This window comes from Gallinula chloropus, assembly GCF_964237585.1.
Source record: "Gallinula chloropus genome assembly, chromosome: Z".
In the NCBI taxonomy this organism is placed as follows: domain Eukaryota; kingdom Metazoa; phylum Chordata; class Aves; order Gruiformes; family Rallidae; genus Gallinula; species Gallinula chloropus.
In genome coordinates, this window is record NC_140089.1 from 78682016 (window position 1) to 78705046 (window position 23031).

The window sequence follows — 23031 nt, forward strand, 5'->3', positions numbered from 1 at the left end:
AGGAAGGAAGGAAGGAAGGAAGGAAGGAAGGAAGGAAGGAAGGAAGGAAGGAAGGAAGGAAGGAAGGAAGGAAGGAAGGAAGGAAGGAAGGAAGGAAGGAAGGAAGGAAGGAAGGAAGGAAGGAAGGAAGGAAGGAAGGAAGGAAGGAAGGAAGGAAGGAAGGAAGGAAGGAAGGAAGGAAGGAAGGAAGGAAGGAAGGAAGGAAGGAAGGAAGGAAGGAAGGAAGGAAGGAAGGAAGGAAGGAAGGAAGGAAGGAAGGAAGGAAGGAAGGAAGGAAGGAAGGAAGGAAGGAAGGAAGGAAGGAAGGAAGGAAGGAAGGAAGGAAGGAAGGAAGGAAGGAAGGAAGGAAGGAAGGAAGGAAGGAAGGAAGGAAGGAAGGAAGGAAGGAAGGAAGGAAGGAAGGAAGGAAGGAAGGAAGGAAGGAAGGAAGGAAGGAAGGAAGGAAGGAAGGAAGGAAGGAAGGAAGGAAGGAAGGAAGGAAGGAAGGAAGGAAGGAAGGAAGGAAGGAAGGAAGGAAGGAAGGAAGGAAGGAAGGAAGGAAGGAAGGAAGGAAGGAAGGAAGGAAGGAAGGAAGGAGAGCTACATGTCAAGATACACAAGCAAGTGGCCATGATGAACTGGCTTGGTGGGGGCTACAAACCAGAGGCTGGACAGGAGTCAGCAGCATGTCCTTGTGGTGGCAGAGCCCAGTGACACTGTGGTCAGTGGTGGCTGGATCTCAGGGCCACCTGTGGGTACCAGGAAGACAGTGCCCAGGGCACGAGCCAGACAGAGCAGGTCTTTGTTTTGCACAACAGCTGAGATTGCAGGCACCTCTGGCAATTCTGCCCCAGACCTGCCAGCCTTGCCATTCTGAGGGCTGGCTCCACCAGCTTCTCTCCACACCTCCTATACCAGGAGTTCCCTGCATCCAACTTAGCAAGATGGTCCCTAGCTCATCTTCCTCTCTGCAGGAACTCTGAGGGAGATAGAGAGGATCAGTGTCATCCCTGGTCTCACCCACTCTTGTAGTTCTGCATGGCAGGGTTCTGGTGGAGAAGGGGGCTCAGGAGTGGCTCCTGCAAGAAGCAGCCAGGATCTCTCTGCAGGCCCCACACAGCAAACACCAGCCGGCTCAAGGCCAGACCCAGCACTGACCAAGGCTGAGCCCATCAGTGACGGTCACAGCGCCTCTGGGAGTCACATTTAGGTGAAAAACAAAATCCCAAGCAGCCACTTCTTGCCCCCAGAGAAGGGAGTGAGAAGATGTAAGGAGCTGTGCAGGCACCAAGGCCAGGGAAAGCGGGGAGGACGCTCCCCTGGTGCCCAAGAGAAAGATGCCCCTGCAGCCCATGGAGAAACCCATGGTGGAGCGGGGTTCCCCCTGCATAACATGGAAAAGGCCGAGACCCCACCTGCAGCCTGTGGAGAGGCCCCACGCTGGAGCAGGGGGAGACACGCACAAGACGCTGTGACCTGCATTGGAACAAGCCTCTGCCAGCACTTGTAACCCATGGAGAGAGACAGAGACACAGAGATGAGCAAGAGGCTCACACCAGAGCAGGTTTGTTGGGTGAGGGCTTGTGTCTTGAGGACAGGCTCTCTTAGCACCCTCCTCACAGCTCAGGTCCCACCATAGTCTTAGGGATCTTTTCCCTGTGGTAGCAGGGGTCTCCCCTTTCTCCAGTGTTCCCAAGCCTCTTCAGTGTCCCCCCTATCTCCTACTGTCTTAAGGCTTCTCGCTGCACCCCCATTTCCTCGCACGGCCTCAGGTCTCTCTCATTTGCCTTCCATGCTCTTGGGGATCTTCACTGCACCACCATTCCCCCGTAGTCTCAGGGCTCACTCATTCACCCAGTGTCTTAGGGCTCCCCAGTGCTTCCCCATTTCCCACACAGTGTCAGGGCTTCCCAGCAGGGTCTCATACTGGTGGCACCACTGTCTACACGATCCCCCCAGACAAGGCCCAGCCCAAAGCCCTGGGCAGGTGATGGAGGCAGGAGAAAGGGCAGGATGGGAGCTGTTGATGCTGAGGAAAGGGACAGGTAGTAAATCCACAGGATTCTATGGAGAGGACAGGTCAGGGACACTGATGGTGCCATCATCCCCAAGCTCCAAAAAGATGCAAGTGACACATCCTGGAAGGCAGCACCACTGACAGCACTGGGGAGCACAGCCTGTGAGAGCTGGGCTCTGCCTGGGAGTCGTGAGCCGTGCTGGCCAGGGCACAAAGGCACACGCAGAGGTCCAGTGCAAGGTGGTGTAAGTGTATGCCTGAGTGCAAGAGGGGGAAATAAGGCCTGTTTTCCACAAGTCTGGCTTTAAAATACAAACACCTTTTCCCAGAGCTTTGCCATGTGGGCGATGCACGCATGGGAAGGTGGTCTCAGGTCTCCTGCTCTTGCCCCTAGGTCCTGAGAATGGTGCAGGGTGGCAGCGCAATCAGGCCTTGAGGAGGGGATGGAGGGTCTCAGGTGTGCTGCTCAGGTTTGGTGGCTGCTCACAGATCCACTGGTACTTTATCCAGCATTTTGAACTCTCTATTTTCTTGTTAGTTAATAGCCCACAGTCTGCAAGGTAGTTGTACCTAGGAGAGAGGGCAAAAATTAGGGGGCAGTGGCAGCATCCTCATGGTGGACACCCCTTCCCACAGGTGCCAGTGGCTCTGGGGCAAGCAGGGCACATGGCACTGGGACCAGTCTGAGGAAGGGCCATGCTCCTCCCCATAGCCTCCTGCTCTGTCATGTGGAGATCTGGCACTACACCTTAACTCTGCCCAGGACTCCCTCTCCTGGGGCTCATTGGAGCAGCACCCATTTGCCAGGAACGGGTCTCACAGGGTGAAATGGCATCACCGTGATAGGGATAAAGGGGAGACCTGCAGGTCAGGTGCTTCTGCTGAGGACTGCTGCACTCACCTGGACTGCTTGCTGTCCTGCCATATAGGAGTCTTCTTTGTATCACGAGAAAACTGTACTCCAACCCAATATGAGGTATAAGACGCTTCTACAAAATGCTGAGGAGAGAGAAGCTGCCAACCACCTGTCCTCATGCACAGGACCCACCTGGGGCTTGGTAGCCCTGGGGCCAGCTGTGATGCACAACCTGCCAGGACGGGAATCCCGGGCTTGCGGTGCCACCTCCGCACCTCTGCAGGTGCAGCTGCCACTGACTCTGCGGGGGTCTGCCCAGCCCCACCGATGCCCCCACCCTCCTGGGGTGCCACAGCCCCCTGCTCCGTACCGGCACAGTCCATAAGTCCCAGTCGCCTTTGACCAGCAGCTGAGCGCCTTTCTTTCTGCACTCATCACGGCTGTCTGACCAGTTCTTCTTCTCCACCGAGATGAAGAGGCACTTGTTCCTGTAGAGCACCCAGCCCGAGGGGCAGCATTCTGGGGGCAGGGGCACGGCTCAGGCGCTCACCCACCCATGGGTGCTCAGGGGCTGCATCCTGGCCGGGATGTGCCCCCAGCCATCCCTGGCAGCATCGATGGCTGCCCACCGCCCAGCCTGCCACGGCCATACCTGTGTTCACGCAGGCGCGCAGGCTGCTCACCGTGCCCTGGCTGGCCCTGAGCTCCCCCTGCACGTCCTGCACCTGCTGTCGCAGCGCAGCCAGCTCCTGCCTGGCGCTGCCCAGCTCCGTGTTCACTCTGCCCAGCTCCAGCTGGCTGCTGTTGCCCTCCCGCCACGCTCGCTGCAGCTCCGCTCGGGCCCACGCCAGCTCCAGCCGCGCCTGCTCCAGGCTGCGCTCCCGCTCGCTCACCTCCTGCGAGAGCCGGCCCTGCTCGGCCGTGTGATCCCGGGAGGTGTCCTGCAGCCTGCGGCTCACCTGCCAGTCTGGGGACAGGCTGGGTGAGCGGGGGCACGGGGATTGGATGCCCTGGGCAGGGGGACGTGGGCGCAGGGCTGCTCAGAGCATGGCCCTGGCTGAGGGAGAGGGGTAAGTGCCCAACTGTGGGCAGAGACTGCCACAGGCTGCCTGTGGGAAGGGAAAGGAAGTGGTGGTGGTGGCAAGGGGTGGGGGGAGGGCCCGGAGGTAAGGAGAAGGCAGTGGGGGGCAGTGAGAAGCAGTGGGAGGCAGTGGGAGCAGTGGGTGGCAAGGGTGGACAGTGGGAGGCAGTGGGGGCAACAGGGGGAGGTGGGGGGCAGTGGGAGGCAATGAGGGGCAGTGGGGAGCAGTGTGAGGTGGTGGGGGGCGGCGGGAGCAGCGGGAAGGCTCTGTGAGGCAGGGGAGGCAAGGGAAGGCAGTGGGAGGCAATGGGGAAGCAATGGGGAGGCAGCGCTGGCAGATGGAGCGCGACTCAGGGCGGCCAAGCAAGAACCAGCGCTGCCCCCTGCCCACCAGCCCCGGCACCCCCCGGCCCAGCCACCCCCAGCAACCACCAGGCCCTTCCCCAGCCCCAAACCCTCTCCCGCCACCCCCGGCCCAACTCACAGCAAACCCCGAGGGCCACGGTGGCCACCAGCAGCACCAGCAGCAGCAGGCTGGCTGCCAGCAGCCCCCCGGGGATGAGCCAACGCCGGGGCCAACGCCCTGCAAGAGATGAGCGCCATGGGCATCGCCTCGTGCTCCCACGGGGACACCACCTCCTGCTGCCCGGCAGCTGGTGCCTACCTTGTGACAGGGGGGTCCCACCTGGGCCGGGTGTCACGGGCACCGGTCCCAGCGGCACGTTCTCGTAGGGGCTGTCATCCTCATCGGGGGCTGCGGGGCCGGTGGGGGCAGTGAGCGGCGGGGACACAGCAAACTTCAGGTCAGCATAGACCACGCTCTGGGCCATGCCTTGGGCTGCCCCAAGGGCCCTGATGGCTCCTGCTCCGGCACTGTCCCCCCCCTCTCTCGGCGCTGTAAATGAGAAGTGTGGTTTCTGCAGAAGCAGAAGTTTCTTGTGCTGAGCAGCGGATGGGAGCAGGAAAGCACGGTCACAGGAACCAGCGCTCTGCCATTGGCCCTGTCACTGTCACTCTGCCCCTTTCCACACCCCAGAGCTGCTCAGGGTCCCCTGGGATGCTGTGGGCTAGTGCAGCTTGGGGTTGGGGTGCTGGGTAGAACCGTAGGGCTCAGCCTACTGAGAAGTGACCCAAATCTCTCAGGCATGGGGGAGTGGGGCTGGTTCCCATGTGGGAACGGGTTGCTCTGGGGCTGGCCCCATCCTGATGGAGGTTCCCCCTCCCCATGCTGTGCTCTGGGCTTTGAGTATCACTGCAGAGCAAAAATGTTTGCCCCAATACCTGAAAGGGGTTTCTGCCTTACATCATGGGCTTTTGCTCTACTCCCCTTCTCCTGGCCGTGTCTCCTCACTTTGCCAGAGAGGAGACCTCAGGGAGCTATGTCCCAAACTTCAAAGGGTCATGGTAAATGACCCCATCACTATTCCCTCATCACCAGCCCCGTGGTCCTACAGCAGAAGGCAGGCACCATTTGTCCCTGGTAAATCCTGCTGTGCTCCCCAGCACGTCCTCCCTGGGCCTGGACTACTACTACATGGACAGGCTGACACGCCCCATATTCTTCCCACGGACTGCATGGCAGCTGCTCCACTGTCAGCTTTCCAAACCTTGCTCCTGCTCCCTGTGACACTGGCAGCAGTGGTTGCTTTCTTGGGTGACGGGGGACTTCTGCTGTTGCAGGGTGGTCTGTCAGTGCCGTGCCCCACCAGCAGCACTCCTCACTCAGGATCCAGCTGTGACCACCTGTGCCCAGCAGGTCCTTCATCAAAATGTGCCTTTCGTTGGGTGGGGTTTGGTGGAGACCTCTGAGATCCAGAGGGGCTGGGAGCAAGGAGGAGATGCTGCGAGTGCTGCTGTTGCGGTCAGGGAACAGGAAGGAGAAGCAGGTGTCATTGCACATCTCTTGGGTGGATGCCAACAGAGTGATGCTGATGCCAGAGCCTTCTAGCAGGGGACCAGGAAGAAGACAAGAGGCAGAGACAGAAGCTGTTTCCTAGGGAAATTACTATTTTCCAGGAGGGGAAATCTGCATCCATGAAGACATCCAGCCCTCCTCAACGCTGTGCCCAGGACAACTTGTTCCTGCATCCAGGCTGGCCCTGCTATCCTCCAGCTCTCCCTTAGCCCAGGGGTTTGTGTCCTTCCTCTACCACTGCCCTGACCTCAGGCTACGCTGCCCTGGCCCTGCTGCATGCCCAGGGGAACCGGTGAGCACTTTCAGGACGTGGGAGGGGCCGGGCCAGTGGTGCTGGGACCAATGAGAGGGTGCTGGTCCCCACAGCCGTGCTTCGCTGGTCCCATCTGCTGCCACTCAGACCAAACCTTTGTTTCGGCAGACGTTGGCGGCACTTCTGCTTTGCACCCCGGAGAGACAGCACACCCATTGCTGGGGAGCAGAACCACCCCAGAAAGGCACCTCAAGGGCAGGAGCCAGCAGGGCTCGGGGGGAGCTTGTCAGGCGCTTGCCCACATGGCCCAGAGCGTGGTTTATGCTGACCTGAGGTTTGCCAAGGTGATGGGGGGCCGGAGCATGGCCAGCCAGGCACTGGAGGCAGGTGAGAGCCCGCGGGACCCCCCCCCACCACTGCCCCCGCCATGCCTGGCCCTGTGGGCTCAGCCGTTCTCCCCTGCCTTCCTCCAACAGCCCTCGGCATGGACGAGGCAGAGAGCCCCTACGAGAACATGCAGCCAGCGCCAGCGGGGCAGGATGGGGATGGGGCCCAACCCAGCCCAGGTGAGTGCCCGCCTGGAGCCCAGGGGACCCGGGGAAGTCTTGCTACGGATAGTGGGTGGTGTTTTGGGGTGCTCCCACTCCTGTTCTGGGAGGGAAGAAGCACTCACGCCGTGCCACCTGTGCCACCATGCTGCCACGCAGCTGCCCGCAGAGGCAGGAGGTCTGGGGGCTGCCGGGGTTTTTCCCTGCTCACTGGGTGATGCCCATGGCTGGTTGTCTCTGTCTCTTCCAGGGCGCTGCTCCCGGCAGTGGTGTGTCCATCTGGGACTGCTGGCAACCTGTCTGCTGCTACTGGTGGCCACCGTGGCCCTAGGGGCTTGCTGTGAGTCGGTTGAGTGGGCGCTGCTGGGGATGGGGGTGGCTGGGCAGCACGGGGAAAGGGAGGCAGCTGGGTCGGGGAGGGTGCAGCAAGTGAAGGGCTGGGTGAATGGAGGTTTGCCCCCCACACACTGCTCATGGTTGGGTCCCTCTGCCCCATCTCCCCCAAGCTTGCCGGGATCCCTCACATATCCCCTCCCACCGCCCATCTTCCTGCTATCTTCTCTGTTTGTGTTCCTTTCCCTTCCAGCCTTGCCCAGCCTTGTTCAGCTGCACCCTCCTCACTCCCGCCCTGCTCTGTCTGTTTCCACACGCTGTCCTGCCATGCCCTGCTCTCCCCTGACAGGTCCTGTCCCGCCACTCTCCATACACATCCCTGCCCTGTCTTTGCCCCCTTTCCCATCCAGCATGGACACCTCCCTGCCTTACCCTGCCCCTGCCTGCTCCGTCCATGCCCACGCTGTCCCCTGAGCAGCCCTGCGCCCACGTCCCCCTGCCCAGAGCATCCCATCCCTGTGCCCCCGCTCACCCAGCCTGTCCCCAGACTGGCAGGTGAGCCGCAGGCTGCAGGACACCTCCCGGGACCACGCGGCCGAGCAGGGCCGGCTCTCGCAGGAGGTGAGTGAGCGGGAGCGAAGCCTGGAGCAGGCGCGGCTGGAGCTGGCGTGGGCCCGAGCGGAGCTGCAGCGAGCGTGGCGGGAGGGCAACAGCAGCCAGCTGGAGCTGGGCAGCCTGAACATCGAGCTGGCACGTGTCATGGGGGTCCTGGGGAAGACGGAGAAGGAGGTGCAGGAGGTGCAAGGGAAGCTCAACAGCAGCGAGAACACTGTGGCCATCCTGCGCTCCTGCACGGCTATAGGTAGGGCAGTGGTGGGGCGGGGATGGGGTGTCCCAGGGGACTGGTACCCCCTCAGCACATGCAGTGCCAAGGCACAAGCGCTGGGTTTTTTTGCCATGTGGTGGGGACAGGGTGGTTCAAAGGCTGAAGCTATGCCTGGAGCAGTGGCTGAGCCACTGTGGTGTCTGCTGGAAGATGTGGGGCTGTTCCCAGTCCCCCGCAGGCATCAGTGGCTGAGCAAAGCTGTGCCCCTGCCCCCAGATTGCTGCCCCTCAGGCTGGCTGCTGTACAGGAGCAAGTGCCTCTTTGTCTCGTCGGAGAAGAAGACCTGGGAAGACAGCAGGGATGAGTGCGAGAAGAAATACTCCCAGCTCCTGGTCACCAAATCGTGGAGTCGCTGGACTGTGCCGGTAGGGTGCATCCACCTCTGGGGTCCCTGGGTGGGCCAGCACCACTCTGGGGGCTCCTGCCATGCCAAACATTGCAGGGTGCAAGTATGATCTCTGGGGCACGTGGCTGGCGGTAGACACAGTGCAGAGAGGCTCTCACATCCCATGCTGCCCAGGCTGGAGCAGGGCACTGGGACTGCTTGTCTGTTCTGCACCAAGGAGTTCCATCCCTCAGGGCTCCTTGCAGACTACCCCCTACAAACACTATGGCATGCAGGTGCCACAGTAAAGAACCTAAAAGGCTCTTTTTCTCCTTATACAGACCTTCCTGAAGAACGCAGACATCCCGTACTGGATTGGGCTGCAGAAAAGCAGCCTCCCCTGGTATGACTACGGCTGGCTGGAGGAAGAGGACCCGGAAGGTGAGGGGCTGTCAGACGCCTGGTTCTGGGTGGACGGCTCCCTTTATGAAAGGTAGGCAGCAGCACAACCTCTTGCTGAAACCCCCTCTCCTCCGTGTCCTTAGGAAGAATTTTTATCCCCACTGGTACCCAGTCCCAGGTATGAGCACTGGGCATCAAAGAACATCACAACATCTCAGGCCATGGGGAGGTGTGATGAGATGGTTGTAGGCTCTGCGGATGGAAAGACAAGATTGGGGCGGGGGGAGGGGGCACTGTGGAGCAGGGTAAGGGGTTGGCACGTGCAGGAGGCAAAGAGAGGGGACAAAAGAAACCACAGATTTTATTTGGGGTCTAGGCAAGGCATTTGAGCATCACCTCTATCACCCACGTGCCTCCCAGGTCCATCCTTGAGGGGGAATCAAGCCTTCCCACCCGCAGAGGGTCTCGGGCTCCTCCCTGCCACGTGCACCCACTCCCTGCTCACCACCACTTCCTCTTGTGGTGTCTGAGAGCAGTGGGGAGGAACGTACTCGTCTGGCCGGGTGCTGGGTACCCAGCCCCTATCCTCTGCCTGCCCCTCCATCCCCAGCCCTGTCATGGGGAGGACTGCACTCCACCGTAGCCCTATGGCCCAGGGGAGCTCCTCTGGCCATCCGTGTGCCCTCAGGAAGGGCTGGGCTCTCCCCACCCCATTATCCTCGGTTATCGAGGCTCAAGCAGGGGGGCGGGGGGATTTCTCAGCCCAAGGCAGGATCCCCCTTCTGACTGCACCCCTCCTGTTCGGGTGCGCAGGCGGTAACCCGCTGGTGGCCCCGGCTGCCTCGGATGGTGGCAGCCCCCTGATGTGTTGTTCCCCACCCCCCCCACCCCAGGCCATGGCAGTCCAAGTCGAATGGCTCTTGTGCCATAATAAGCCGTGGGAACATCAGACCCGCCCAGTGCGCCGGTCCCAACGACCTGCACCTCTGGATCTGCGAGAAGGCAGCCGGGCCAAGCTCCCCGTTCATAGCGTGATGGCTGCTGACCCCAGGACTGCTGCGGTGAGTGTGCCCATGCCAGGCCCTGCACACAGACCCCAGGCACAGCCCTGTGCTGGATGGAGCCTGCTTCCATCCCTAGCTCAAGTGACCTTCCCCCCCCCCCCCACCCCCCACCCTGTGGGGCAGCAAAGGGGCAAGATGGGGGAAAACCCTTTGCAAACCGCCTTCCCAGCCCCACTTGGTGTGGGTGAGGCTGGGCAGCACCTCACCCCCACCCTCTGCCTTCCCTTGCAGCACCTGCACACTGCACCGCCTGCGCTTCAACGCTGCTGCAGCCCTGCCCGGGGTACCCCACCCATGCAAGCAGCCCCCTTCCCTCACACAGACCCCTGCCCAGAGGCTGCCTGGGTCCTTCCTGGCCTCCTGTGATGCTCGGGCCCCACGCAGGCTGGGGAAGGTGGTCGGTGGCCATTTTTCCCTAGCTGATGCACTTCAGCAGAGCAGTAAGAGGCCCCACGGGCCCGTTCCACACCTGCACAGGGGGGTACTCTGGGATTTCCTGAGCCCAGGGTTTGGTGGGTGATGGGGAGCCCAGATCCAGCCCCCACGTCAGGTAACATCCCCAGTGTGGAGCGAGGCGCAGTGCCGGCACACAGGGACATGGACACAGGGGACAGTGGGGCCCCATGCCTGCACAGGTCCCTTCCCCACAGCAGGTCCCTTCCCCACGGCAGGTCCCTTCCCCACAGCAGGTCCCTTCCCCACGGCAGGTCCCCTCCACCTGCCCCATCCCAGGAGCAGCTTGGCTATGGCATTCAGGCGAGCCGGCAACCGCACCCAAGGAGGGAAATTGCACCTGAACCAACCGGCACCTGAGCTGGTGGTTGGTTTTTTTGGGGATTTTTTTTTGCTAATTAGGAAGCAGAGCAATGACCTTCAGGCTTGTACAGTGTGATGGCGCCTTTCAAAAGCAAAAGCATCTTGCAGCAGACTGAGGCTTTGCGAGACAAGTCATCTGGACTTTAAATAGTTACTACACGTGCAGGAGCAGAGATTAAGCAAAATAGCCCTGCTGTAACACTGCAGCCAGGCAAGAGCACAGGAAGTCATGTTCAACCAGGCAAAGATGCTTTCACTTTGTTATGGGGTCACGCTGCCATATATAGTTGATTAATTGCTTTGTGAATTAGCTTGCTTGAAGAGTGAAAGGGTGTTAAAAGGCAGGTGTTTTGGAGTTGGCACATGTCACTCTTCTGTCTTGTCCGTTGGGTGAACCCACTTTGAAGCAATAAAGAGACATGGCTTGTCTGCTCTTTGCTTTCTTATGTACAAACATGGACTGGAGGTCATGGACTCAAAGAACCTAAATTGTAACAGAATTTGACTGAAACCATTCCAGCTGAGACGGCTGCTTTGAGGGCACTGAGATCCTGGGCTGAGCCAGGCTGGCTTGTGGTCCCAGAGGGGTAGCAAAGCCCCAGGCAAGCCCACCCAACCTTTTGGGTCCAGACTCCCCTCTGCACCCAATATGCACCCAAGAGACAGAAGCAACAGCCGAAGTTGCTGGGACATTCAGTTTTTAGTGAACACTTTAAATAAGCTGGGTATATATTACTAGCAATTATTATTAATAATAAAAAAAACACAAGAGTTCTGCATTCACCAGTGCATTGTGCAGAAGAGAGGAAAGCCGGCCCCCACCCTTGCCAAGGGCCAGGCAGCCTGGCTGTGCTGCCCACCAGCCTGTACCCCCCAGTGCCAAGCTGGCACCCCAGCCCCTCTACCAGCACCCCACTCCTGACCTCGCACTCTGGGATGCTGTGCTAGCTCAGCACACCCAGTGCTTGGCCTTGGGTGAGGGAGAGGCAACCCCAGCTCTGGCACTCCTGCCCATGCACCACCCCATGGGCATCGTCCCTCTCCCAGCTGCCAGCACACTTGTCCCTGTAAGAGAGGCTGGCTGTGGGGGAGCACAGGGACACCCACCAGCCCCCCCCCCCAACACGCACGCACACACACACACACGCACACACACATACTGACCCCTCTGCTCCAAGACCAGCCCCACTCACCCCCCACCTCAGAGAACCACAGGGGCTCCTGGATCCCCCGGGGGTGGGGGCTGACTGCACATCCCTCTGCGAGGCACAGCAGAGGGGTGAGCCCTTGGAGAACGGAGGTCCTGCATCTAGGGTTTGAGCCCCAGGGGCCCCATGGGGGACCATTCCTGCCCTTCGGCGCAGCACTGGAGTGTGCTTGGCGCAGGGGTGTTATTGCACTTCAATCCCCAGCAGGGACCCAGCCCACCCCTGGGGCTCCCTGCAAACCCCTGAGGCCAATCCTGGTGGGATGGGTGCCTGAGCGCCTGGTCAGAGCAGTGGGAGCCACGGCATGTGGCACGATGGCCACTGGTGGCCACCAAGTGCAGAGCGAGTGAGGACGGACTGTGGGGGTGTGCTGGGCCCCCACGCCTGCTTGGCTGTGCAGCCATGGGGAGCTCCGAGGGGTGGCTGGATGCAGCCCCGCTCCCCAGAAATCCCCAGTATTAGGATTGTGCCTCTGGCAGCTTCAGGCTGGGCTCCGCCAGCACTGGCCCCTGGGCTTTCTGGTGGTGGCCCCGGTCGTGGCAGAGCAGGCTCTTGGCCTCGGAGTTGAGGTTCTGGTACCGAGGTGGGCTGGGTGCTGGCCGGTGGCAGACAGAGACAAAACTGAAGGGAATCAGGCAACAGCCTGGGCAGGGCAGCACCTCATCCTGCTCTAGCACAACACCAGAGCTGTGCCCGGGCAGCATGGCCGTGCGCTCCGTCCGCTCCAGCGCTGCTGCGCAGTGGATGCTGAGCTCTGAGAAGCCATGCTCCAGCCCACTGCCCCAGGCCAGAGGCTTGCTGGCCACCACGTGGTTGTTGTTGAAGAGGAGGGTGTTGGGGAATCGTGGCTCTGGCTGCCAGGGTTGGGCACCCGGGGATGCTGTGCGGATGAAGCTGCTGTTAGGGGGCGGGGGGAGGGCCTGCGGGGGCTCGGGGCCGTTGGTGCCGCAGTCCCTCCGCTCCTCTGTCCCGGAGCTGGCTGGGGAGGCTTGTCTAGAAGCCCGGGGTGGAAGGAGAGCCAGGGCCTTGGGGTCACCAGCAGGACAAGGGGACCCCATGCCCAGCGCCAGGCCCCCCCGGTGGGGCAGCTCGGGGGAGGTGGGCAGCGAGTGGCACCTGCGGGGGCTGGCTGTGGGGGCTGAGAAGTCGCACTGCACCTCCACGGCGGGCTCGGGCGTCACGGGGCTGCTGAGCTGGAGCGGGCCGGGGGGCGGCAGGTCGAAGGTGAGCGAGATGACAGACTTGCTCGGCGTGTCGAACAGCTTGATCTTCCCCCCCTTCAGATCCTCCCGCTGGGAGAAGGGGTTGACGCGGGGGGAAGTCTCCTTGGTCCTGGCCCCGCCGCCGGGCTCCGGCAGCAGGGCGGGCGGTTTGGGAGGGAACACGTCGGACTGGCTGCGGGACAGGCGCTGGTCCGGCTGCAGGTGCTGGGTCCCCAGCTCGCACAGGGGCGACTGCTCGGTGCGGCCAGCCGCCCTCTCTGCCACCCCTGAGCGTGGGCAGAGGAGCAGGTCACCGGCTGCCAGCAGCACAGGGTGCCACAGGGTGCTCACTGCACACCCAGCAACCCAAGGGTGCAACCCGGGGATGGAAACGGCGAGATCCCACAGATCTGATGCCAAACCCCCACCTCCTTCCCCTGCAGCTGCTGGGGTGGCATGTGACACTCCACATCCGCCCTCCTTGCACGCCACTCCTTCCCCCCCTCCAGCCCCATGGCCTGTCCCCAGGGTGTCCACATACCAATGAGCATGGCTGCTGTCCCAGGCGCAGGCAGGGTCTCCCCGATGCCAAAGAGGGTGGCCCCGGTGCCCTCGGCATGCAGCTGGTGCTGCAGGATGCCCTCCAGGCACTGTGTGATTTCCAGGAAGGAGGGGCGGGAGGTGGGGTCCATCTGTGGGCAGGAAGGGTTCCCGGTGAGCTTTGGGGCACCCCCAGCACCCCAGCCTGGCACAGGCAGCTCCCCCCTGCCCTGGCTGAAATGGGAGGCTCACACTGCAGCAGTGGAAAGCGAGCTGGAGGAAGGCTGACGGGCAGTCGATTCCCACCATCGTGCTGAAAGTGGTGACATCCAGGCCAAAATCCTGCACCAGGGAAAGCAACAAGAGTGAGGTCAGGTCCTGATATCAGGATAGCAGACCTGGGCTGTCCTGGGCCCCCCACTCCCCAAACTGTGTGCCACCCAAGGCTGTGGATCTGGCAGCACTTCGGCTGCAGGACAGCAAGGGGGGACCCTAGGATCACCCCAAGCTGGCACAAGGCTGGGGGATGCCGGGACACAGATCCCTCCAGTTCCCTGCCTGAACCCAGCGGTCACCTTCTCCCACCCAGGCTGACCCTGGGCTCTGAAGACAGGTTAACAGCAGAGAGCATCCCTCCTGCTGCCAGGAGGCATTTGGGACACAGCACCCCTGCCCCGAGACACCGGGCAGCTCCTGCACATAGGGCTATGCCCAACTCAGGACAGTCACCCTCATTTGGTGATGCAGTTCCAGCCATGGTGCCACTGGCTGCTGCCCTCCCTCCCCATCCTCATCCCAGGGAGTCACCTCGGTGCGGGGCAGGTAGTCGGGGTCGGCAGGGACACGAGCGATGGTCTCACACAGGATGATGCCGTAGGCGAACACGTCAGCCTGCAGAGAGCAGGGAGTCACCAGAGGCTGTCCTGCAGCCCCCAGTCACCAGAGGCTGCCCTGCAGCCCAGAGGTGGTGCCCACCTCCCAGAGAAACCAGAGCCCTCCTCCTCCCCACGAGGCCACATTGGGGGCCATGCCTCCTTGCCCACTGAGGGATGCTCAGCTCCTTCCCTCTGTGCCCAATCACCTGAGGGCCATAAACCCTGCCAAGAGCTGGCACGCTTGGATGAAGACCCATGCCCTCTACCCACAGAGCCTCACCTTCTCATCGTAGATCTCCCCTCGCAGCACCTCAGGCGCCATCCAGTACGGGGAGCCCACCACAGCCAGCGGCTCCTTCTCGCTGCCCTCGCTGGTGGGACATGGTGAGACATGAGGGGCTGCCTGTAGTCCCCTGCCCCTTTCCTACTTCCCACCCTCCCGCCGGGGCAGCCCAAACCACCGTCTTCACCTCCCATTCTGGCCAACCCTCCTCCCTTCACCCCAGGAACTTGTATCAGCACCCACACCATCCTTCTCCACCCCCTCCTAGCCAGCCCCAAACCCATCCATCTGCCCCATAAGTCCCCACAACCAGGGACCATCCCTACTGCCCACCATCCCTGCTCTTCTAGCTGCATCCCCAATGTCCAATGTCCCACCCAGCTCCCGTGCCAAGTGGGCTGCCAACCCCCACTCCAAGAATAAGGATGGATAGGTGGACACTGCCCACACACCTGTAGGTGGGAATCTTCTCTGCCAAGCCAAAGTCGCCCACTACAGCTGTGTATCCATTGGCCTCGCAGCGCACCAGGCAGTTCTGGGGGCACAAGGGGACCCGTCACACCAGTGGCACCACTGGCTCCCACTCCTGGGATGCCCTGGTATGAAGCAGCCTCCAATGCCTGGGGCAGCGACACGGGTACGGGACAGCAATGAGGGCAATGAGATGCCTGAAGGCATCGTGTACCTTGGAGGTGAGGTCACGGTGGAAGATGCCCTTGGAGTGCAGGTAGCGCAGCCCACGGGCGATGTCGAGGGCCAGCTTGACACGGACAGACCAGGAGAGGGGCGCAGGGCTGTCCAGCAGCTGCTCCAGGTTCCCACCGTTGATGTACTGATGGGAAGAGCCAGACCATCGCACCCCCACACCACCGCTCCCTTCCATGACGCTGGGTAGCCACATCTCATCCTAGTGCATCCCCCAACCACCCTGCCCCGCCCCCCACCAGCAGACCTTGCCCTGCACATGTTCCACGGACCACAAAAGTGTCCCCACAGGTGTCACCATCACCTCCCCAGGCCCCCAGAAACCCCAAAACTCACAGCCGCCATCGCACCGCTCTCACCTCCGTCAGCGCGTGCAGCTGTCCCTGGTGCACACACACCCCCATGAACCTGCGAGACAGAGGGGACCTGGGCATGGCTGTGGCAAGGGACCAGCCCCAGGAGCTCATCCACTACTGGCAGTGGCTCCAAACTGCCCAGGCCTCACAGAATAGGGGCAAGGGGGGCAGAAGCGAGGGAGAAGGTCCTACCTGAGGATGTTGGGGTGCGAGAGACGGTTCATCAGCTGCACCTCCCGCAGCATGTTGGCCCGGTTGCTGGTCAGCTTGTTCATCTTCAGCACCATGATCTGGCCAGACTGACGGTGCCGCACCTGGAAGGGCGGGGACAGGGGGGAAGGCTGAGCCCCACGTGTCTCTGCAGACCCCCAGGCACCAGCCTGCATCCAGGACCCACCCCAGCCCAAGAGGAAAGAGCTGAGAACCACACATACCCAAGGCATGGGGTGCCCCAGGGACCAGCAAGGTTAGGCAAGGCTCTCCCAGCACACCAGCACCCCAGGGACCCCCAACATCAGTGACACACATCCTCACCCTCCCCCGAGCACACAGAGGGGCAACGGCAGTTCGGGCGAGCTCTGCCCCCAACCCTGCTGCAAGAACAGGGGATGGGCTTCTTCAGGTCAGGACCACCCAGTCAGACCCCACCAGCACAGGGCACAAGACAAGCAGGGCACACTGCACTCTGAACCGGATCTGGGGTGGCCAGCGCTACCCCAGTGCATGACCCCAGCGCCGTGGGGCACAGCGCTCTGACAAGGCTGTATATTTAGCTGTCCCCAGCCCGGCGCTGTCATGTGAGCTGGGGGCCTGGTCCCCTGCCAGCAGCAGCAGCAGCTGGGAGCGTGGCCAAGTGTGGACACCCCCGACTTTCTGCAGCCCCCTGGCACGTGTGGGGTGAAGGACAAGCACAGGATCCCAGCGCTGTTCTGGGGGGGGAAAGGGGGTGCTGAACCAGTGCTGAGGGTTCCCCCCCCCGAGTGGGTGCTGGGGGTGGGATGGGACCAACCCTGGCGCAGCAGCCAGTGGCAGGGGACAACCCGTGGGAGCCCAGCTGCCCCCGGCACGCTCGGAGCTGCGCACGGAGGCGCAGGCATTCCTGGGCGCTGCTGTCAGCTCCGCGCTCTTCTCCTTTTTAGTCGATGCTGGTGGAGGCTGCTGTGTTGATGCCAGCCCCTGGCCTGTCACACACACACCCCCACCCCCCCCCCGACACAGGGATTGCCTCCCTGGGCAAAATACAGCAGGGCTGGCTGAAGGCAGGGTTCCCAGAGCCCCCGCTCTGCTCACAGCCTGTCCCCATCACAACAGGGGGAAGCTGGGGTCCTCTCTTCCCACCCCACAGCTGGCACTGCTTCAGGGAGCAGCTCTCCTGGGGTGCATGCTGAAGCGGCGACCCATCCAGCACCTGATACATACGGCATGGGCAGCAGCTCCACTCCCCCAAAAGGGGCTGGTGGGAAATCAGAGCTTTATAAAGACCTCCCCATACGTATGGGTGCACCAAGCCCAAACCAGCCAGGGCAGAGTGGAAGCGAGGGGCGGAGAGCTCAGTCTGTACTGACCCCACTGAGCTCACTGAGTTCATGGAGAAGTTCTGAACAATTCACCTGCCTCTGGTCACCTGTTCTGGTTACACCTGTGTCACCTCCAGCCAGCCAGCTGGCTGCAGAGATCAGGAGGGACCCTGGACAAGGGAGAAGGGAATACCCCAGATGCCCATCATCACCCTAGGCCTCCATCAAGACCACCCACCATGCTGGGGGCTGGAGGGAGAATGGATTACTCCATGCCTCCTCCTTGCTGAGCACAGACAAGACGCTTGGGCTCAGGGGGAGCCCACCCGAGGGTGATGACGCAGTCCCTGCTGTGGGGAGCATGGCTCCTCCAGCCCCCCACTCAGCCAGGGCTCACCATTTAATGGCACCCCAGGTCCTCCCTGTGCCCACCACCCTGCTCAACCCACCCTGTTACCTGCAGTGCCTGGCACTGCTGCCAGGCCCATCCTGGTGCCCCACACCAGAAGGCAGGGCGATAGCACCCCCACCCCATCCCCACCACTGCTGCCTTCTCCACTGCATCCCCATGCAGGGGGCAGCTGGAGGCAGCACCAGGCACACAAACAGGGCCCCCAGCCTGGCTTTGATGGCTTTGTGGGCTTTAAGGAGGTGACCTGCCTGGCCAAAGAAGGATGGGCAGGGTCTCTCTTCACCCTTCCAGCTCCTTGTGGAGCCGGGGGCCAAGGGAGACAGAGCCCAGGCGAGGTCAGCAGGACCCCTCAGCCCCACCAGTGCCACCTGGCACTGGGTGCTACCCAGTAAAGTCCAGTCCTTCCCCTTCCTCTTCCCCTTCCCCCTTTCCCCTTCCCTTCCCACGCTGCCTGCATGAGGCTGGCAGGACAGGCTGGGTCAGTTCCGCTGGCACCAGCAGCTGCCAGGCGCCAGGACGGCACAGGCAGGCTTGGTCCCGCCGGGATGGCTGCGGGCGGTGAGGCTCCGGCGCCATGCGCCCACGACGGGAAGGAACGCCGGGCAGCACGCATGGCGGCCGGGCACCCACCGCGGGGCTGGCTGCGGCCTGGTCAGCAGCAGCAGTGCCCCTGGGCCGGGGAGCAGCCCCCCCAGCGCCACGCAGCCAGGACATGCCCATGGCTGACGTCCTCCTTTAATAAGCCTTCTGACATTGTAAGGCGCTGGGTCAGGTGCGAGTGCTGCCGCTAATGCCTTAATCCTGGAGGAGAGACAGCCGCGGGGAGGGAAGGCCCAGTGAAAGCCCCTTCCCTGGAATCTCTCCCCAGGACCTCAGGAGCCCTTCAGACAGCACAGCCGTGCCCTGGAGTCCATCCCTGGGGCCTCAGGGGCCCCCAGGATGACTCCAGCCCCAGTGACACAGGACACAACCTCTGGGCTTGCATGTGAGGCCCCATCCTGCCGTTTCACCTGCAGCTCAAGGCCAGCCTCTGCTTCCCACAGACTCCCACATCTTGGCCAGTTCACACAGTCCACCCAGCCCAGTCCAGCCATCCTTCTGAAGCAGGCATGGCAGAGGAGGGAGCAAGCCACGACCCCAGTGGGACACAGCCCCTTGTTACGGGGGGTTTCCTTCCCTACCTGCCCGGGAAAGGCAGCGGGCAGCAGAGCCAGCTGGGGTAGGACAACATCCACCCCCCCTTGCCTCTCCGAGCTCTGGCATGGTGCCCAGGAATCCCAGCACATTCCCCAGAGCTGAGCTCAGCTGGGCAGCTGCACCAGGCTGTGGGGAGGGGACAAGCTGCCAGCCCCCCACCCCAGAAACCAGGCAAGCCCTTGGCCCTTGCTGACATCCCCCAGCACGCCTCACAGCCCCTGGGCTGGGTGCTTCACGGGGGCACCAGAGCCGAGCCGGGGCTTCGGTGTCAGTCCCCATCCCATCTGTTGCCATCACACAGGGCTGGGGGGATGGGACAGGGCTGGCTGCGGCCCCAGCCTGGGCACAAGGGATCCGAGCTCTTTTAACAGCGGAAATTAGAGTCTTATTTAAAGAGCATGCTAATCAGAGCGAGCAGACGGCCCGCTCCCTCCCTGCAGCTGGCACGCCCGTCTAGACATAGGGTGCAGCCCCCCCCCAGTAGTCCCCTCACCCGGGGGTCTCAGCAGGCAGCCCCCCACTATGCTGGGGACAGGCTCACACTTCACCCCACTCAGCACATGTCCCCTCGCCCCAGCCTGGCACAGGTCACACAGAGGCATCATCCTGCACCCCTCTGCCCTGGGGGCCCCAGCAGAGGAGTGCAGGAGGGTAGGTAAGGGGGCGAGCTGTGACACCGCTAGTAATCCAAAAGCCACCCATGATGGCTGGGTCTGAGTTTGCAGGAATCCCAGTCACGCAACAGGTCTTTCATTGGTGGGACTGGGAAACCTGCCTACCATCTGGAAAAGGCAGAATTGGTCAAGACAGACTTTCTCCTGGGGAGCGAAAAGGGCCCAGCACCCATCCCTGACGAATGCCCAGGGCTCCCAAGTGGCACCAGCGGGGTGGGGACTGTGCCCAGCCCCATGGCAGCTGGCTGACCTCGGCAAATTCACTTCCTCCACGACTGCCTTAGTTTCTCCATCTGTGTCATGCCACTCCACCCTCCTTTGCAAAACAAGGCAAGGTCCATGGATGAAGGGCAGCAGATAAGAGGGAAGGAGCTTTATCATCAGTCATGCCTGGTAAGTTGGGTGGAAATGTGAAATCTCAAAGGTTGGCAGTGAAGTGAGCACAGGTGGGAGGGCAGCAGCAGTGCTGAAGCCCTTTATGGAGCTCTGTCCACACTGGGAGCTGTTAATCCACCCCCTGGCACCACGGAAATGGGGCACTGGGCCGAAGGCACTGAGCGGCCGTGCCCTGGGAAGCAGTGTCTCCAAGAGGATGTGTGACAGCGGGGCACAAGGTGCAGAGTAGGAGGAGTGAAGATGTCCAGACCCAGTTCTTGGGAAAAGCCAGGAGGCTGCCCACAGCCCCCCTGTGCCTGCTGCGCACCGCACATGGAGAAGTAAGGGAGGGATTTAGGTAAGAGAAGCAACAGTGGCTTAAGGGCTGGAGAAAATGTCTGGCACAAACACACCCGGCTCAGTCTGCTCAGTGCACTGGAGATGGAGAAGCAGCTCGCTGAAATGCCCGTGTACCCCAGAAAAACGGTGGGCCTGGTGCCTCCGAAATCACACAGAAAAAGGCAATGGGAGCCAGTGGCTCCAGACAGGAACAGCTCAGCTCTGCGGCACTGCAAGGGCTCAGCTGGGAGCAATCCCCAGGGAAAAGGGCAGCTTGTCCTCGCCAGTGTCCAGGAAACCTGGACAGGGTTTCCTAGAGAAACACTTGGCTGGAGTGGGAGAAGGATCAACCCAGGGACAAGCTTGGGACACTGGGGCTCAGACATGCTGAGTCCTTTGGCTTTAATGCTGGGAACACGGTCAGATGCCCATGCCAGTGCCTCTGCACCCCTCCTGGCCCTGGCTCAGCTGCACACTGGGGCTGAGCTACTTGGGTAGGGACAGAGATGTCCATGTCCCCAGTCCCACACCCACCCAAGCCGGAATGAGGCAGGACCCAGCAGTTTCATGGAGGAGGGAGCCACAAGTGCCCACGGCCATGTAAAGTGCAGCAGGAACAAGGGAGGTGGGAGGAAAACGGGTCCTGTGCTGCCCTGCCAAGCTCCATCCTCCTTGCAAGCTCGGGCAGACAGACCTCAGCACAGATCCCGGGCCTGCCCCACCATCCTGCTGAGCTCTTGGATGCAACCCACCGCACAAGCACAAAGCCCCATCTGGCCCCCTCCTGCCCCTGCCTCCTCTCTGCCACGCACACACATCGGTTCCTGCTGCCTGATCCCACTTACACCCCCCCAACCTCTGCTGCTCCCCCAAATTCTACACGCAAGCGACCTCACAAGAACACAAACAATGGGTGGGAGAAGGAGCGGTCTGCAGCTCCCACAGTGCCCAGGGAAGCAGCAACAGCGACGCAAGGAGAGATCGTGGCCTGGCCAAGACACGGTGGCATCCATTATTAAAGAGCTGTATCCATGCCTGACGTTATTAAATGCCTCCCTCTGCTCCGAGGTGTGGCCACGCGCTCCAATCCAGAGATCAATAGCAGGAACCTGGCCAGCAGAGAGGCCACAGCTCCATGGGGAAGGAGGGTGTACGGAGGAGAGGGACCCCTCTGGATGCCTGCCACTACCCCTGGCAGGACACCTCTCCATGCCTGCCGAGGAGCCAGGTGTTGGGAGTCTCCCTGCTGAACAGGGAATGGCACCAGGGCTGGAGAGGGACCCCAAGGTCCTGCTGGGACATGGCCACCCAGGTATGCTGCTTGTGGAGCACAGTCCCACGCAGGCGACGCAGCACAGCACTGCCCGGGACCCCAGTGACTGTGGTGGGAGGGGGCGGTGGGTCCTGCCCAGCCCAAAGCTGCCCCTCTGAAGGGGTGAAGCCACCAGCAACACGATCTAAGGACACTCCTTGCCAAATAGCTTGTGGTGCCTTAAGCGATGCCCAAGACAAAAACAACACGTGCACACACCACCCCTCAAACATGGAGAGGTGGGCATGGCAGTGGGGCAGGGCACAGCCCCTCAGCCCTGGCAGTGCCGGGTGGGCTGCCAGGATATTATCCCCACGGCTTGTCCCTGAGGCACCACGCTGCCCACCAGCACCCTGGCACCCCTAACCAGGGTGCAGGCCACACACAGGCATCCCTGCTGTGCTGGTGGTGCCAGAGAAGACAGAAGACAAAGACAGCTCGGGGGTCCCTGCCAGGGGCCAGCCCCGCGCTACTCAACAACATCACGCCTCTCTCCCTGACCCAGTCCCCTTCGGGAGGCTCCCATGGGGTGCCCCACACCTCCACCTGCCCAGCAGCAACGCTGGAAATCACCCCGGACCGGCTGCAAACGTTGCTCACATCCCCTCCCGCAGGCACACCCTGGGGCTGGCGGGGTCGGGGTTCCAGGGTTTTGACAGGGCTCCCCGGGCTGGGCTGCCCACCACCCTACCCGTGCTCAGCCCCCCTCCCCGCCGCGGCCCCGCTGTGACCCACGCCGCAGCGCTCCGGAGCGCTCAGCCTTCCCGGGCTGTAAACAGAGCCGGAGCTCCCCTCCCCCTGCACGCAGGAACAACACCCACCGCGGGGACCGGGCTCCCCGGCACCCCAGGTCACCGCCGCACCCGGACACCTCGCACAGCTGCCAGGGATGGGGTGGGGGGGCTACACCCCCCCCCCCCCCGCCCCCCCGCACCCCACCGAGGGCTGGGGGAGGACTGCGTGGGAACCGCGCTCCTCGGGGATGCCCGAACCCCTCGGGCAGCGCCATCCCCGCTCCGACCCCACATACCTTGAAGACCTCGGAGAAGAAGCCGGCCCCGATCTTCTCGCAGTAGAAGTCGTCGATGCGCGCCAGGGTAGAGACGGCGCTGCGCAGCGCCCGGTACGAGGAGGGCCGCAGCCGCCCGCAGCCCGGCCAGGGCCCCGCCGCCTCCCCTTCGCCCTCCCCGGGCCGCCGCGGCAGCTTCTCCCACTCCATATCGGTCCCGCCGAGCACCCCCAGCGCCATTCACATCCCTGGGCGCGGCGAGGCGCGGTGCGGCGCGGCCGGGCAGCCCCGCGGCCGGGGCTCCGGCGCCTCCCCCCCCTTCACCCGCCCAGCCAGCCAGCCCTTCCTGGGGCGCTGCTAGCGACGGCGGCGCGGGGCGGGCGGCGCGGCGGGGCGGGCGGCGCTCATGGCCCGGCAGCGGCGGCAGCAGCAGCGGCGGCGGCGCCCCGACCCCCGCCGCGGCCCGGCGCTGCGCCTCCACCGCCCTGAGCGCTGGCACCAGCGGGGCGGAGCCGGGGCGGGGACAGCCTTTAACTCCTTGGGACCCGCCCC

The 23031-nt window shown here is 62.5% G+C and overlaps 3 protein-coding genes across 3 annotated transcripts; 1 reads left to right on the forward strand and 2 right to left on the reverse strand.

Annotated features, from left to right (window-relative positions):
* Window positions 1-2421: 2421 nt before the first annotated feature.
* LOC311203773 (uncharacterized protein) lies at window positions 2422-4763 on the reverse strand (the record flags this gene model as incomplete). Its single annotated transcript, XM_084278531.1, has 6 exons — window positions 2422-2566; window positions 2898-2995; window positions 3223-3371; window positions 3505-3819; window positions 4418-4516; window positions 4619-4763. The coding sequence occupies 6 exons, from the start codon at window positions 4761-4763 to the stop codon at window positions 2422-2424; spliced, it is 951 nt and encodes a 316-aa protein (XP_084134657.1).
* A 1640-nt stretch (window positions 4764-6403) lies between these two features.
* On the forward strand, window positions 6404-9630 carry LOC311203774 (B-cell differentiation antigen CD72-like; the record flags this gene model as incomplete). The annotated part of the gene is made up of 7 exons (XM_084278532.1): window positions 6404-6488; window positions 6578-6667; window positions 6900-6989; window positions 7530-7844; window positions 8085-8233; window positions 8535-8686; window positions 9489-9630. The coding sequence occupies 7 exons, from the start codon at window positions 6404-6406 to the stop codon at window positions 9628-9630; spliced, it is 1023 nt and encodes a 340-aa protein (XP_084134658.1).
* Window positions 9631-11162: 1532 nt separating this feature from the next.
* On the reverse strand, window positions 11163-22792 carry TESK1 (testis associated actin remodelling kinase 1). Its single transcript, XM_084278909.1, has 10 exons — window positions 22501-22792; window positions 15837-15958; window positions 15648-15696; window positions 15269-15415; window positions 15036-15118; window positions 14581-14671; window positions 14233-14316; window positions 13678-13767; window positions 13427-13577; window positions 11163-13172 (listed from the first exon to the last, which is right to left on the reverse strand). The coding sequence occupies exons 1-10, from the start codon at window positions 22717-22719 to the stop codon at window positions 12142-12144; spliced, it is 2067 nt and encodes a 688-aa protein (XP_084135035.1). The 5' UTR covers window positions 22720-22792; the 3' UTR covers window positions 11163-12141.
* Window positions 22793-23031: the final 239 nt, after the last annotated feature.